We start from the raw sequence: 17257 nt of genomic DNA, 5'->3' as shown, positions 1-17257 counted from the left end.
ATACTACTAAGGGCTTTCCACCCTGTATGCCCAAGCATTTCCAGAAGTAGGGGTCAGATCTCTCTTCCAAATATAGTTCGGTCTGACCAAAAGCCAAATATCTTGTTGTCCATCACTGCAAAACCGTACAGAGGTGGAGGAGGGCACAGAGACGGCAGAGTCTGGGTGAGAACTATGCTGGTGGAGTTCAGGTCTCTCCTTTTCATCTCCTGAGATGTCAAGGAGAGAAGGTCACACTGAAGGCTCATCACTGCATAATGCAATGATGTATTATCTTTATAAACTGTGTACATCTATTTTATTCACGGGTTACAATGAGGGATCTTCAGGGAAAATAATTTCAGAAGGCTCAAATTGGTCATTTGAGGAAATGGTGAGGGGATTTTAGGAAAAGTATATTCCCATTTGTGATACTATTCTTCCTGTAGTCATAGTTAGAATAAGGTGAGCCTTTAGATCATTGTTTCTTAAGGTGGCATTTAATGGTAATTTTTATGTATGCAATAGGCCTGCTTAACTATAATTCCCTCAAATTGTAATGCTCTGTAGCTAGTTTGCTGACTGTCAGTTCCATTGCTTATCAGGCTGTTTCCTGGGCTGTAGATGTTGTTTTTATTTTGCCCTCCTCCTTCCATCTGGCTTGTCCTAATTAATTTTTATTACTAATCACTTCCACAGGAGACATGCTGGTCTTTTTGTATAAGGAGAGCTATAAAGGGATAATTTTGTTATTTACAAGGGGTTTTTATCATGCTTTGATTTTATAATGTAACACTGTATAGCTGCTGATAATCACCTTGAATTCTGACTTTTTAATCTAATAAGCTAAGCAGAGTCAGATCGAGCCAGTACTTGGGTGAGACTCCCAGAGACTGCAGGAAGTGGTGGCATTCATAACTCTCTTCATTCTGAAACATTTGTGATCCAAAGCCCAAGATTCTAATGCTTTGTATTTTAAGAGTTAATATCACTGATATCAGACTCTTCTTCAAATGTAAAGTGAGATATTCGTCATACATATATTCTTACCACCTTAATAGGCTACCCATTTCATACATAAAGCTCTCAACCATTTTCTCCTTCTTAAGGTGTAGAAATGTTTTCCCCCTTAAAAGAATAACTTCTTTTATGCCAATTATCTTTTAAGTCATCATGCATAGATATCCACATTATCAGGTTTCTATGTAGAGCTCATAATCGGTCTGTCGTCCTCTGCCTTCAGTTATTTAATCCATGGTAGGCAAGCATCTGGTGCAATTACAATTTTCTATTCATCAGTGGTTACCCCAACCTTGATGACCTGTGGAGAGTAAAATACTTGGGTAGAAGTGATAACAGAAAGAAAATAAAGCTATCACATTTGTTAGAGATCTGGACAGAAATGAATTTTTTAGATGTGTTAAGAGGTAAAAACTGGAGCTATTATATACCCCATTGGTTAAAGCTGTATTAGCCATCTTGTTCTTACCCCTATTTTTATTCCTTTTTAACTGTCAGAACTAATCCTTTTAAAATTAAATTCTCAATGCTTTTACTGTAAGCTCATAGTTAAACATTTTCATTTGAATAAAGTCAGGAGAGCAGTTTAGTTACCTACATAAAAATGCTTACTTTTATTGCTGCAATCTTGTCACACTTAGTCTTCAGCAAGGACACCAGACTGGACATTTTTTCATTAGAATTAGAAAGTTATAAACTCTTACAAACCTAGTCACTTTTTGGATATTGTGTCGAAGTACAAAATAAACTGGTATGTCTACAGGAGTAAGATGTTTGTTGCCATATATAATGTCCCGTATTATTATACTTTATTACTGGATGTATGTTCTTAGTTTTCAGTGTGCGAATCAGGGGTATTAGCATTTAAAGAGCAAGTAGCTTTGCCCTTTCCTAGGCAAGAGTAGATGAATATGGAAATGAAAGTTTATATTGTCTGGTTTTGTACTAAACATAGTTGGGAAGTATTTAATAAGCATTATATTATATCTCAAATGTTTTACTGGGTGAGAAGTATTTTGGAGTGATTTTTACAGTTCAGAAAAAGTTATCATGAAGCAGTTACCAAAGTGAATATGGAAGTGAGATGTATTTGCATTCAAACATTGTCATGATAGAATCTGCTTGAAGTTGCAATGTGTTTAATACAAATGTATGAAAATTCAAAGTAATGTCATGCATATTTGTATTCTTCATGGAGCTGAATTTTTTTTTCAGATCCTAAATGACAGCTTTTTATTCACTTCAAATTCCAAATGCTGGTAGCATTTAAACCTGCAGCTTGGTGCTTTGAAACTGACAAAAGACTTCTGAACAGACAACCACCTTTGTAATAAATAGAAGATTTTTAAGACAGTTGCCTTGCTCAGCAAGTTGATATGCTAGTAGTCACTGAATAACTTATGTCAAGGCAATGGGTTCTTTTATGATATTTTTAAAGCTGAGAATAAAAATAATAATAATCGTAACTTTTTTTTAAAGTTAAAATCCTTAAAATGTGTTGACTGATCTTAGTAGTATTAAAACAAGAAAGAGTAGGGCTTTTTTTAAACTTCTGGTCTGGAAAAATGACCATTAAAAAGAGCCTGGGTAATTTTAAAAGGGGAAATAACTTGGCTGAATAAGCAGAATAAGACACATCTGTTAGTTCAGTGTTCCGTTTAATCCTAATGGATGAGTTGTAAACATGAAATGATACTTTACGCATGAATTTTTAACATCAGTGTGTTTTGATGTTCAGAAAAGCAAAATATTTTTCCAAAGATGATTCACCTCATATTCCAAATGAAATACCAGATTTTTGCATTGGCAATAGGTAGATTACCTGTGCTTCATCTAAAAGTTGTGTTTTAAGAAAAACTTGTGTCAATTGTATTAAAAATAAACAAAACCCACCGTTGGGATAGAAACTATCTATTCTGGCTGCATGCTGACTTTTTCCCCCAAGCCACTTAGCTAATATTGCACAAATCTTTGCTTGAGAAGTGAGTTGGTGGCAACCCATTTTCAGAATGATGCATTTTTAAAGTGAAGAAACTGTTTTACATTTTCGCAGAACTGCTGTTTTCCCCCTTTTGAGATGATAGTTTCTTCATCCCTTGAATTGCTGACTCTCAGGGTATGTCTACACTGCAGAGTTTTTCTAGAAAAACTACACTGATGCCCACACTGCTATTGCATTCTTTCGACAGAAAGTCAAAAGAAGAGAGGGTTTTTTCCAACAGTGGCAAACCTCTTTTTATGATGAAGAAGCTTTTTTCCAAAAAAGTGTTTTCGGAAAAAGACATGTGTGGACGTGGAAGAGAGTGTTTTTTTGAAAGAGGTCTCCAGGAATAAAGCACAGGTGCTCTCGTGGCCATTCCATTCACATTAATCACAACTGAAATGCGAGATTGCGTCCAATCAGTTTGGACGCTATCTTTCGAAAAAGCAGATCGCTTTTTCATTGTGCTTTTGCTGTGTAGATGCTCTCTTTCAAAAAAAGATTTTCTGGAAGATCTCTTCAGGAAAAGATTCTTCCAAAAAAAGCTTGTGGCCTAGACATAGCCTCAGAGTGGTATTTCTTGCAAGTCATCACTTCAACCAGAAATACGGGTGAGTTTATTTCCCTCTCCCATATATATTCACATGGAAGGAAAATATAGTAGAATAACACAGGAGACAAAGAGGTAGTAAATGAGAGAGAAAACTAATATATATGGGGGAGGGGAGGAATTGAACCATTCAAATAGGATATAGACTGACTGGTTTTCCAAGTCTAGGATATTGGTTGCTCTAACTTTTAGACTCGATAGTGCCTACTACTATAGTTTGAAACAAAGACACTCCCAGTTAAGGCCCAAGAGCACCCAGTTGCCCAAGTTATCAAAGCCAATGGTGGTTCTGTGGTGATAGAAACTATACGAGAACAAAAAGCACCTGAACAGTGTAATAAAAAAGTTAGAAATTACAGGCATGAGAAGGTTTTCTCATCTTTTCATTTATTTTCTAATTGTCTTTGTAAGAGAGAAATTTTCTTTGTTTTTCCTGCTTAAATATTTTAAATCACGTGGTGGTGTAGAAGCTCCCTGCAATTAGTAATTCCCTTTATTCATCCTCCTCTTTTTTCTTGACATTTTCTTATTGTACCTAAAGTAGAACCCAAATTTAACATGAACATGCCTAATGGTCAGCACTCAAATTATCTCTCTGACTATTGTCCACATGTTTAAAATTCTTGGTAAATTATATATTAGAGACACTACTGGTGGTGGTAACCTCAGGATTTGATTTCTGAGACTTCTTTAGAATGTAGTTCCACTGCTGGAGATCTTCAATCAAGCTCTGATCACATTTACTCCAGATTTAATTCAGAACAACTCATTACACTCAGTATACCTGAGAGCATATGTAAGGCAAATAGGATTTGGTGCTTGGGCAGAATCTGACCGTTTTTTTTTTTTTTTTTTTTTTTTTTAATTCAGCACTCTAACCTTGCTGGTATATCAGTCTTGAGCCCAGTCCAGTAGTTCACTGAATGCAGGTTTAACTGCACCGATGCAGAATCTTGCACTCAGTAAATACAGGATCAGTGCCTGGGGGAGATGCTAGTAGATACTGTGGTACAGCACAGTTCTGAGCACTTTTTTAGTGTTGGATGATCAGCAAGGGACTCCAGAATGGTTATGAAATCACATTAGGATCTGGAATAATGTTACCTGCAAATCTTATAATCCAAAATATTTTTTTCAATAAAAATATTTTAATACTGTAAACTCATCCTGATTACTAGGGGTATATCCAGAATTATTTTAGTAAGCATTAAAGGGGTTAGCACTTTTCAGTCTTTAATTATGCTAAACAAGTATGATCACGAACTGAAAGTATGTTAGAGGGAGAAATTGTGACAATACATGTATCTTAGCAACATAGCTTACCCGGAGGATATGGATGAAGTCAGACTACTGGCTGTGCCAAAAGAACAGGTGTAGCATGAAATACAAAGAATGTTTAGAAATTAATGAGCTGCAGTTTTCAATTACAAAGTATATTGAATCACTCTAGATTGAATTATTACACAGAACCAAAAAAGGCTAATATAAGGGGCAGAGTGCAGACTGCCATGAGAAGATTGATGTGGATATGAAATATTATGCATGAGGTAAGAAAATATTAACAAGAGATAAAAAGAAACGTGCATAATGCCTGCACATATTATATCCAACTCTGAGCTTCCTATTCCAAGAATACTGAAAATTAACTCAAATCAGAGAGAGCTTTGTGGACCAAACAATTATTATCCACAAATTTAATTTATTTAATTAAAAAGATATAAGATTTTAATGTACAAACTGCTTATGAGAACATGGCTTTGGAGTAGATCAGATAAGGATCTGTGTTTTTAAATTAATTTTTCCATATAAATTTGTTACTATCAGAAATTTCACTTCTAAAGAGTTGAAAATTATTGGGGTTCTTGACAAAAGGAACTGTGTAAACTCTTTAAGGTGTAGGAATTGAGTCTTCTGTATTTGGAAAGTGGTTAGCATTTTGTGGGACGTTCCAGAAATAAATCATAATTTTCTTCTAATGTTTTTAGTATTAAATATAATTAAAAGTCGAATTTGAACATTTGTTTTATAGCCCTGATTATCTTTGATTATCAAATGTGGTATATTATTGATAATGACTGATGATGAAAGATTACTGTTAATGCACTTTCTGCTTTTTGTTATATTGTGCCTGATATCTATGCTAGAGCATGTTGTGCTATGGGATTTGTCAATGGCTTAAAAGGACATTTTGGGATAAAGCTTGCCATGAGGAATTGCAGCGCAAGAAATTTTTGTGTGCAAGATACCTGGCTGAAATAAATGTCAGTCATCTGTTGGTCACAGTGATGGAGGTCCCCACAGATCGGAGAAGGGATAGGGGCAAGAGGAGGAAATAAAAGAAAATGATAGCTAAATATAATGCCATTAGCTGAAAAATAATAAGTTGACAAAATGGAAAATGAGGGGAGTGGCGCCATCAACTGTGCTCAGTGAAGGCTGTTAATTATGGTCCTGTGGTTACTATGACTCTTTTTAGGACACTGTTGCCCCAGGCAAGAATTTTCCAGAAGAGTATCTATAGGTCGGGGAGGGAAACCTACAGACCAGGTCACCTCTTCCAGAGTTCACATTGGCCAGGAATGTTGAACCATGCCAAATGGGAGCTGCAGGGTTCTGTGCCTGCCAACACTCAGTAAACAAACTATCTTGCATCCTGCCAGCTGCTAAACCTGATGAAGCACATGCAGCCAGCCAATGGGCTGGAGGTTCCCCACCCCTGCTGTAGGTGATAGTTGTATACTGTTTGTATTATACTAGCACCTCTGAGCCTCAGTCAGGAGCCCATTGTGCTAAGTGCTGAACAGGCTGTTCCTGACCCAGATATGCTATACTCCTGGTTTTTAACAAGGTGAATGAAACAGCTGTGTGTGGGAATGAGCGGATGGTATAACAGTGAAACAAGCAAAGCTTGTGCCCTACCTCGTTGCTTGTCTAGCCATGTTCTATGCTGGGTGAAGTCAACTCAGTAATGTTCATCTGTGCTGAGGAGGGAGCTTTCTCACTGGCCATTCCAAGATTGAAATTAACCCTGCCCATCCTCCGCACACACTAAGGCCATTGCAAACATTACCACCTTCCGTCCAAGTGGAAGGTACAGTTCTTTGACCTTGTCTTCTCTAGCCATAAGCATGCATGTGGAAGAGGATGAGAGAACAAATGTTGCTTAATGCTCTATTTACTGGAATGTGCTCAGGTACTACGGAAGTCACCATGATATAAGAATCTATATAATAATTTTGGGCTCTGCATAGAAAAAAATGTGCTTCTTCCCTATAACAGCCATTCCAAATTATGAAGAATAAATATAAGATCCTTGATTATTCACCTAAGAAATTGAAGTGCAGCTCCATTTTGTAGGCTATTTATTTTTATTTGAGTGATGTTTAAGGGATGCTTATGTACCTATTTCTAAATATTGTTTGTTTACTCAGTTATTCAAGTCACTAACCAGTCACCAGTCTCAGATCACTAGATTTCTGGAGTCATGAAAAGTGTCATGGTTTTGGTGCAAGTGATTACAAATTCACTGTTGCTTGGTAAGCTGGGTACAGACAAACAATATGTGTTTCAATACAGCCAAATGTAAGGGCAAACATACCTGGGCAAACAATGTAGGCCATATTTACAGGATATCACAATGTAACCTGGGAAGCAGTCAACCTTCAGATTTGTGAGTTACCATGGGCTCCCGGTGTGACACTGTGGTCAAAAGGGCTACTGCAATCCTTTGATGTGTAAACAAGGGAATTTTGAGTACAAGTAAGGAGGTTATGTCACCTCTGTATTTGTTGTTTGTGCAATTGCTATTGGAATATTTTGTCCAGCTGGCAACAGTCTGTCCCTCAAAAAATCAACTGAGCCCTAACTAGATGGGTTTCACAGAGTGTGGTTTTTGCTATCTGAAGGGAAGGAAGAGAGTATGTTGGTCATGCTACACTTTCCTCTGTCCCTCCCCCCTGCATTTATTCATTGTCCTGCATTTGATACGCCTTTGTGCCCCTGAGCAAGCGATAAAGTGATTATGTAAGTTGTCAGGCATAAGAAAACTAAGCATGCAGGCTGATGTTCTAGTTTTAACTCTCACTGCTGCACTTCTATTCTCTTCACAGCAGTATGAGTTAAGAGTAAGGTGACAGTCTTAATTCTGAACTTCCTGGGTATCCTTTGAATATGCTGAGTGTTTGTGATTTATCTAGTCTTAGTCATAAATAACAGCTTGGTAACAGCTCTGCATTTGTTCTGCTGTCATAGCTTGCTTTGTGCCTCTTTGCCTACAAGTGAAGGATTGGAGTAGATGATTTAACTAATTAAATACACCCATGCTAGGGGAGTAACCTGTGAATTAAGGCTATTTTCTGGGGACTTGAGGGATATTCGTGGATTAGACCAGTTTCATATAAGACAAAGGGAGCCAATCACACAGGAGAGAGGTCAGTCTCCTGGTGCATGGAATGTGGTGTTGGAGAACACCAGGCCTTGGGCGCTCAATAGGAGAATGGAACTGCCCCCTCAAAGGCATAGGAGTATTCACTATTGGGGTTCCCCAGATTTATTGTCAGGATAGTGGCAAGTGTTGCATGCGTAGGGTCTTGGTTATTCAGTATGAATAAAATTTTGGCGATTACTTTCAAAACTAAGCCATTGCAGCATGGGATTTAACACTGAAATGGCAGCTACATTCATTCATTCACTTTAGAAATACTTAAACTTGGGGGGGGAGGGCATTTTAAGGAAATCTCTAGAATTCCCTCTTCTATTTTTCAAGATATAATGGGCCAGTTTCTGACTTCACTAAATGCCAAGTCACTCCACTGAAATTAATAGGGACCAGAGGCTTTAATGGAAGTACTCTGGATTTACATTGTTGTTGGACCCATACATCTCTATCAAGGTAACTTAAAAAAAAAGCAAATGTTGTTTTTGTGTGGCAACTGAAAAAGTATCTTGCTTTGATCAATCATGCATATGTACTTAAAAATAAAGTTGAATTTCTTCTAAATTAAAAATAATATAATCATAGAAGCGCAGCACTGAAAGGGACTTCAAGAGGTCATCTAGCCCAGTCCCCTGCACTCGAGACAGGAATGGTAAGAACTTGACCATTCCTGACAGATGTTTGGATTTTTTAAAGAACAGGATAGATAATGATGGAGATTCTGCAACCTCCTGAGGTAATTTCTTCCAGTGTTTAACTGCCCTGAAAGAAGTTTTTCCTAATTTCCAGCCTAAATCTTCTTTGCTACCATTGCTTCTTATCTTAGCCTTGGAGGGTAATGAGAACAATTTTCTTCTTCCTCCTTGAAACAATCTTTTACATACTTTGTAACAGGTTGGGACTCACTGGTATATCACCTCCTGCTGATCTCTTTGGGAATTCGCTTTTCAGCCTTGGAACGCTTCCTGCTGGCCAGAGTCTCACATAGGGTTGCCAGGTGTCTGGTATTGACCCAGACAGTCCAGTATTTTCACCTCCTGTCTGGTAAAAAAAAAAAAAAAAATCAGAAAATACCGGACACCTAAAATCTCCAGTATTTTCTGATTTTTTTTCCCCTGCCATGAGACAAAAACACCTGGCAACCCTACGACACACTCAGCAACCGGGCCCAGCCCCTGGACTCCCCTTCAGGCCCCCCTGGATGCCTCTCCCACCCCCCACCCTGCTTACCTGGTTCTGCAGGGGCTTGTCTTGTGGCTGGAGCAGAAAAACAAGATGGCTGCCGGCAAAAAAGCCTCTTGTTAAAGGGGCCATGCTCAACAACTTAGGTCTCCCCCTTGTTTTTCCTCAACAGAATATTTTTTTCCTGGTGTTTTTTTGGGGGGGGAAGGGGAAGGGTGTTTGGTATTTTTGGTTAAACCATCTGGCAACCCTAGTCTCACCTTCCCATTATCTGTCGTCTGAGTTACTGCAGGCCCATGTCTCTCCAAGCCCACAGTGCTCTTCCCTCACAGTACTGCTCTGTGGCAGTGCCCCTGCACTCTGGGGTTCTCCCCTCCCAGGATACCCTTCTCCAGCAGCCCTTGTGTATCCTAAGGTCAAATCTAGCGGGGCCCTAATTGATGGCTTGTTCCACATCCCCAGCCCTCACAGGGCTGGTTTAATCCTTGTAGGGCCAGTGCAGGGCAGACACCTCATTCTACACTTGAAAACTGTTACCGTATTTCCGGGACCAGTCACAATCGCGGATGACGAGCACCGACTTCCCCCACTGGTACCGGAGTCAGCTATTCTGCCAGTGTGGCCAAGATCTCAGGCACACACTTCAGCCCCAGGACCTGCGCCAGTACTGATACCATTACCACACCAGCCCCCCCCCCCATACTGGTAATTGCCTTGGGACCACCTATACCACTGGCACCAGCCCTGTTGGATTCCAGGGCTTTGTCTGCATTGGCACCTGATGCCACCACCGGCACCACCCCATAAAGGGAAGCTGACAGCAATGGCCAGTCACACACCTCGGAACCGGATGTTGACTTGGTACGCTCCAGGATCTTGTCCTATAGATCCAGGTCATGGTACCATTCTCATTCTAGGCACCGGTCTTGACACCCGTACCTGGCCTCTCACCAGCCTTGGCTGCTACAATAGTAGCCTTAACAGTAATGGCACTTCTAGACCCCCCTGGGTGTACCATCTAGCCCAGAAGCCCCAGCCATCCGGGCACTCCTCAGTAACTGCTCAGTCCAAGAGCACTCCCTCTGAAACCCCTTTGACCAGGGCACTCGTCTTACAGGGAGACCATCAGAGCAGGCACAGAAGGACAGGGTGTAGTGTGCCAATGAGCTGTACTACCAGTCCCACCACCTCAAGCGATGGAACAACAGTGCAGCTGATGACCGACGCGTCGGACACGGGTTGGGGTTCACCTTTTGTACCTCAGAACCCAAGGTACATGGTCCCCCAGAGAGAGTGCTCTCCATATATATGTCAAATGTCAGGGCAGTCAAGTTGGCTTGCCTAGCGTTCTTACCCCACCTGAAGGACAAGATAGTGTCGGTGATAACCAGGGCTCGCTGAGCCGTAGCGAGCCCCACTTGCCAGCTGTGCTGTCCAGTGATCTGCGCATGCACAGATCGCCTGAACCTGGTTCTTCCGGGTTGTAATTTACTCTCCACGGGAGAGTAGATTACGTAGTTTGTTGAGCCCTGGTGATAACAGACAACACTACAACCATGCATTATATCATCAAATTGCATGGAGCTTGCTCTTCTCCCCTTTGCAAGGAGCCTCTCCTCCTATGGAACCTGTTTATTGCACACGGGATCCTACCTCCAAGGGACTTGCAATGTACTAGCAGAGAGGCTCAGCAGATTGTTCAAGTCCCACGAATGGTCCATCAGAGATAACATATTGGGGGTTGTCTTCCAGAAGTGGGGTTATCCCCTTCTCAATCTCTTGGCTTCTCAGGGAAATTCCAAGTACCTGAGCTACTGCTCGTATCTGGGACAGGAGGAGGAGTTGCTAGGGGACACTTTATGGGTACGGTGGCCTCAACACCACCTTTACCCATTCCTGCCCTTCCCTCTACTGCACATAGTTTTCCTGATGATCAGGAGGTGCGCAGCATTGGTCATTCTAATAGCCCCAGCATGGCCATACCAGCACTGGTATCCCATGCTCCTGGACCTAGCAGTGGAGGAGCCCCTTGTACTACCATTGGTCCCAGACATGTTGGACCTGGGAGAAGGGAGGTTATGCCACCTGAACCTGCCATCCCTTCACCTGGAAGCCTGAAACCTTCGTGGTTAACTGGCCAAGAACAGCTCTGTTCGGACATAGTCAGGAGGATCCTGGTGGAGAGTAGGAAACCCTCTATAAAGGCGACGAGGAGTCCTGTGGCACCTTATAGACTAACTGAAGTGTAGGAGCATAAGCTTTCGTGGGCAAAGACCCACTTCGTCAGATGCACGTAGTGGAAATTTCCAGAGGCAGGAATAAATATGCAGGCCAGGATCAGGCTGGAGATGACGTGCACAGGCAGACGTGCACAGGCAGAAATTGTGGAAAAACAGCATCGCTTGCCTGGTAACCTCAGTCGTGCAGAACGCAATGCCATCCACAGCCTCCGGAACAACTCTGACATTATAATCAAAGAGGCTGACAAAGGAGGTGCTGTTGTCATCATGAACAGGCCTGACTACCTAAAGGAGGCTGCCAGACAACTCTCCAATACCAAATTCTACAGGCCCCTTTCCTCAGATCCCACTAAGGAATACACTAAGAAACTGCACCGTCTGCTCAGGACACTCCCTAAACAAACACAGGAACAAATCGACACACCTTTAGAGCCCCGACAAGGGTTGTTCTATCTATTACCCAAGATCCACAAACCTGGAAATCCCGGACGCCCCATCATCTCGGGCATTGGCACTCTTACTGAAGGACTGTCTGGCTATGTGGACTCTCTACTCAGACCCTACGTCACCAGCACTCCCAGTTACCTTCGTGACACTACGGATTTCCTGAGAAAACTACAATGCATAGGTGATCTTCCAGAAAACACCATCCTAGCCACCATGGATGTAGAGGCTCTCTACACAAACATCCCACATGCAGATGGAGTACAAGCTGTCAGGAACAGTATTCCTGATGATGCCACAGCACAACTGGTGGCTGAACTCTGTGAATTTATCCTCACACACAACTATTTCAGATTTGGTGGCTACATATACCTCCAGACCAGTGGCACTGCTATGGGCACCCACATGGCCCTACAATACGCCAACATTTTTATGGCTGACCTGGAACAACGTTTCCTCAGCTCTCGTCCACTTACACCCCTTCTCTACCTACGCTACATCGATGACATCTTCATCATCTGGACCCATGGGAAGGAGACTCTGGAAGAATTTCACCATGATTTCAACAGCTTCCACCCCACCATCAACCTCAGCATGGACCAATCTACACGGGAGGTCCATTTCCTGGACACCACGATACAAATAAGTGACGGTCATATCAATACCACCCTATACCAAAAACCTACCGACCGCTATACTTACCTGCATGCCTCTAGTTTCCATTCCGGACACACCACACGATCCATTGTTTACAGCCAAGCACTGAGGTACAACCGCATATGCTCCAACCCCTCAGATAGAGACCTACACCTACAAGATCTTCAACAAGCATTCTGTAAACTGCGATACCCGCACGAGGAAGTGAGGAGACAGATTGACAGAGCCAGACGTGTACCCAGAAGCCTCCTGCTACGGGACAAGCCCAAGAAAGAAACCAACAGAACACCACTGGCCATCACCTACAGTCCCCAGCTAAAACCTCTCCAACGCATCATTAGTGATCTTCAACCCATCCTGGACAATGATCCCTCACTTTCACAGGCCTTGGGAGGTAGGCCGGTTCTTGCCCACAGACAACCCGCCAACCTGAAGCATATTCTCACCAGTAACTACACACCGCACCATAATAACTCGAACTCAGGAACCAATCCTTGCAACAAACCTCGGTGCCAACTCTGCCCACATATATACACCAGCAACACCATCACAGGACCTAACCAGATCAGCCATACTGTCACTGGTACATTCTCCTGCACATCCACCAACGTAATATATGCCATCATGTGCCAACAATGCCCCACTGCTATATACATCGGCCAAACAGGACAGTCCCTACGTAAAAGAATCAATGGACACAAATCTGATATTAGGAATGGCAACATACAAAAACCTGTAGGGGAACACTTCAATCTTCCTGGACACACAATTGCAGATCTAAAAGTAGCCATCCTGCAGCAAAAAAACTTCAGGACCAGACTTCAAAGAGAAACTGCTGAGCTACAGTTCATCTTTAAGTTTGACACAATCAACTCTGGATTAAACAAAGACAGTGAATGGCTTGCTAACTACAAAAGCAGCTTCTGCTCTCTTGGAATTCACACCTCCAGATCAGCTGCTAGAAGTGGGCCTCATCCTCCTTGATTGGATCCACCTCGTCATCTCCAGCCTGATCCTGGCCTGCATATTTATTCCTGCCTCTGGAAATTTCCACTACATGCATCTGATGAAGTGGGTCTTTGCCCACGAAAGCTTATGCTCCTACACTTCAGTTAGTCTATAAGGTGCCACAGGACTCCTCGTCGCTTTTGCAGATTCAGACTAACACGGCTACCCCTCTGAAACTTGACACCACTATAAAGGTAGCCTATGAGACTAAATGGAAGCACTTCTCGCTCTGGGCTAATGGGACAGGAGTCAACCTAAGGAGGGCCCCTATCCCCCTTATTCTAGACTACCTCCTTCACCTTCAGCAACAAGGCCTATCAACTTCATCCCTTTGGGTCCACTTAGCTGCCATTGCAGCATTCCTTAGAATTAAGGTTGTGGCTCTGCATGCTGCTGCTTCCTGGGGGAACAACTGCACATGGACTTACTACCTGGAGGCTTTCCCCGTTGCTCCCATTGGCTGGAGTTGTGGCCAGTGGCCAGTGAAGCCTGTGCATGGGAGCTGTGCAGGGCACGAAGGCACAGAGTCTGCAGCCCCTTCAGGCACCCTCCTGCCACGACCTCACATCCCCAGTGTACTCCTGCACCCTCCCCCCTAGGCAGACACCCTACCACAGCCTGCTCCTGCACCCTCCCCCTGACCAGACACTCTACCCCCAGCCTGCTCCTGCACCCTTCCTTCTGGCCATACACTGCACCTTCCCTTGCTCTTAGCACACACCCCCAGCCAGGCGCCCTACTCCCAGCCTGCTCCTGCACTCTACCTCATATCCAGACCTTGCACCCTCACCCCTTCTGCAGCCCACCTCTTGCCGAAACCCTGCAGCCCCATCCCACTTGCTGGCAGTCATTTCCCACACTCTGAACCCCTCATTTATGTCTCCATCCCAGAGGTGGGGGGGTCCATAAAATCCACTAACCTTGAGCCCCTGAAGAGTAAATCTGATCTATGAGGAGCCCTGAACCTTAGTCCTCACTGCCACCCTAACACCATGGCAATGGAGCACCAGAGGAGTGAGGTGTCTCAGTTGGGGGCCACATCCGTGAGGGTTGGGGGGTTTTAGAGGATTTGGGGGTTTTTTGCTTCTCACTTGTGTGGTCCCCAACTGATTTTTCTGTGGTTCACTGGCCCCTGACCCAAAAAAGGTTCCCTTACCCCTTCCATAAATAAAGAAAACATGGAAACATTTTGTGTTGGACATAAATTAATATTTTACTTTATATAAAATGAAGTTTGATAAACTAACTTGAGAAAGTTAAAGTGCTTAATCTGTTTAATAATTTAAATTAACATTTCCTTTCTTACTGGTTAAATGAAACCATTCTCCCTAGCTACAGCACTAGCAAAATGGCTCGGGCATAATTACGTAATTAACAGCAGGTTTCAATTGGTAGTCCATGGCCAAAAAATTTGAGAACCACTGAACTAGTATGAATCTAAAATTCTTACTAAATTATAACATTGATATTCTCCAGCTGAAATGCAAAAAAATAGTAACACAAAACACAATTCATGCTTTATGGACAGTGAATGATTGCACAACACATGTTAATGGCTTATCTGCTATTTTTAGCTTTGTTTTGGGGTTTTTTTTTTCAATTAAAGGATTACATGTGAGAAAGACTTAGAATTAAGGTTGAACTTTACAGCATAAATAGATAAAAGTTTTAAATAAAAATGGCCTATTTTTAAAAATTGTGAATAAATGTTGATGTTTTCAAAATTTTTCACGTAAAGTTGCATGGTTTTGGATTTTATCACATTCTTTATGGAAAAACATGTTCAGAATATAAATGATTAACAACATATTTGATATGAAAAATGTTAACCATTTCAATAACTTTTTAAATAAAAGTTTACGAAGAGGCTATGTCTCTACTACCGAGTTTTTCTGGGATGCTGGAGGTCCAGGGAATGCGTCTCCTCTTCTGCAAAAAAAAAAAAAAAAAAAAAAGGAAGAGCAGATGCACTTTTTCGGAAGCCCTGTCTACCTCCTGCCACGAGAAAGGAGGACTCTTCTGAAAGAGGAGGCTTTTCTGAAATTTGGCCAAGTATAGATGATCCAAATTTCAGAAAAGCCTCTTCCGAAAAAACTATCAGAAAAAGGTACACAAATTTCAGAGCTCAGTTTGCGTACCTTTTTCCAATAGATCATTGTTGTGTAGCCATAGCCAGAGTGGAAAACAACTTTTACAACAAATCTTTTAAAATCGGAGTCAATTTCGATCACTCTGAAATGAAATCCCAAAATTTGTTGCAATAATAGATTTTCACTTCTGTGTAGCTGTTGACTGAGTCACACATAGAATAAAGGTTTTAATTTATAAACATGGTACAGCAGTTAAACAGTTTAACTATGGAAATATTTTATTTTTCTTGAAGTTATCTTTCTGCAGAAAAACGTTGTATTTAGACATGTGTTACATACTGATACGAGAAGTTGGGATTGTGTTTATTTTTATAAAGCATAATTCTGTTGTGGAGTTGTGTTCAGATACAATATTCTAGCCAGACAAACAGCAACAACCACAATCTTGGTGGTTGAGGTTTCATGATGGCTTCCATTCTAAGCTCCTGTTATTAGTCACTCATAATTTTTCAAATATGTCACCTTCCAGGCTGAAATTTTTTATGTATCCTTTCTACCTGTAGATTTCTGGAAATCCTGAGTTTAAATAAAATCATATTCAAGGATAGAAAAAAATCAAAATAAATTGGTCACAAATTCGAAACAGTCAGTACTTTATGACACTTATAGAAAATGCCTATGGCTGAAATGCCTGGAAATATCAGAGAGCCTTCAGTAAAGAGAAACACCTAGTGTTGTACTGGAGAAAACTGGGGCTCAGGTTAACAATTTGACCGATTTATTATCCTTTGAAAATTGTGTACTGAGCCATAAGATACACGCATAAAATGTGTAGGCAAAGAAAGATTTTCTGCACATATGTGCACGGCTAATTTATTGAGAACATTAGAAGGGGCTAAGTACATAGCAAATCAGGTTTCTTTTTAAATCTGATTCCCTGACACATGTAAGGGAGGCTGTGCTGCTGATTGTAAAGAAAATGTATGTAATAAAGATCCTGACTAATATTAAATTATATTCCTTAGAGTCCAGAATTTGATATACAAAGTCTAAATTAATAAAAAAATAGTGAATCATTACAGGAGTAAAAATACCTACAAGAATAACAAAAACTGCAAGATATTACATATATGTATCTAAGGTTGAAAGAAATAGTGTGGTATTGTAATTGAAGGAGGACCCAGGTGGTCCTAATACTGAACACTCTATTATAATGAACATGCACAAGGAGCAAGAGAAAAGATTGCCCACACAAGCTTAACTTTGGCATTTGCTGATTTTAGAGACTTTATCCATGCATCTGGAATGGTTTATTATTATAATTTCCTACTGAGTAGTTTTATTTTATTATTTAACACATACTGAATATGTTAGCTTACTGTTTTAGAAAAAATAACATGTATGATACCCATTAAATTATGTGGTGATTGAGTTCAACTCTATAATGTGGCTGTTTCTAGTGACACATTAGCACAGGGGTGGGGAACCTCAGGCACGGGGGACGGATGTGGCCCTTAGCATGACTGGATCTGGCCACTGAGGCTCAGGCTCTACCCCAGCATTGCGGAACCCGTACTGTTGCTACAACCCCCTGCTGCTCCCCTGGAAATC

At 41.5% G+C, this 17257-nt stretch overlaps 1 protein-coding gene across 5 annotated transcripts in view; it reads left to right on the top strand.

Annotated features, from left to right (window-relative positions):
* The window catches only part of CHN1 (chimerin 1), a 178903-nt gene that overhangs the window by 122969 nt on the left and 38677 nt on the right, over nucleotides 1-17257 (top strand). The window contains exon 1 of one of the 5 annotated variants that reach the window (XM_014571729.3): nucleotides 4909-5137. The exons of the other annotated variants lie outside the window; for them this stretch is intronic. Within the exon in view, the coding sequence (XP_014427215.1) occupies nucleotides 5129-5137 (9 nt within the window). The 5' untranslated portion in view covers nucleotides 4909-5128. Of the gene's footprint in view, nucleotides 1-4908; nucleotides 5138-17257 lie in introns of those variants that run through there. 5 annotated transcript variants of the gene reach the window in all.

This window comes from Pelodiscus sinensis, chromosome 7 (genome assembly GCF_049634645.1).
Source record: "Pelodiscus sinensis isolate JC-2024 chromosome 7, ASM4963464v1, whole genome shotgun sequence".
In the NCBI taxonomy this organism is placed as follows: Eukaryota; Metazoa; Chordata; order Testudines; family Trionychidae; genus Pelodiscus; species Pelodiscus sinensis.
Note: the sequence above shows the minus strand (reverse complement) of the source record. Positions and strands in the feature narration are given on the sequence as shown.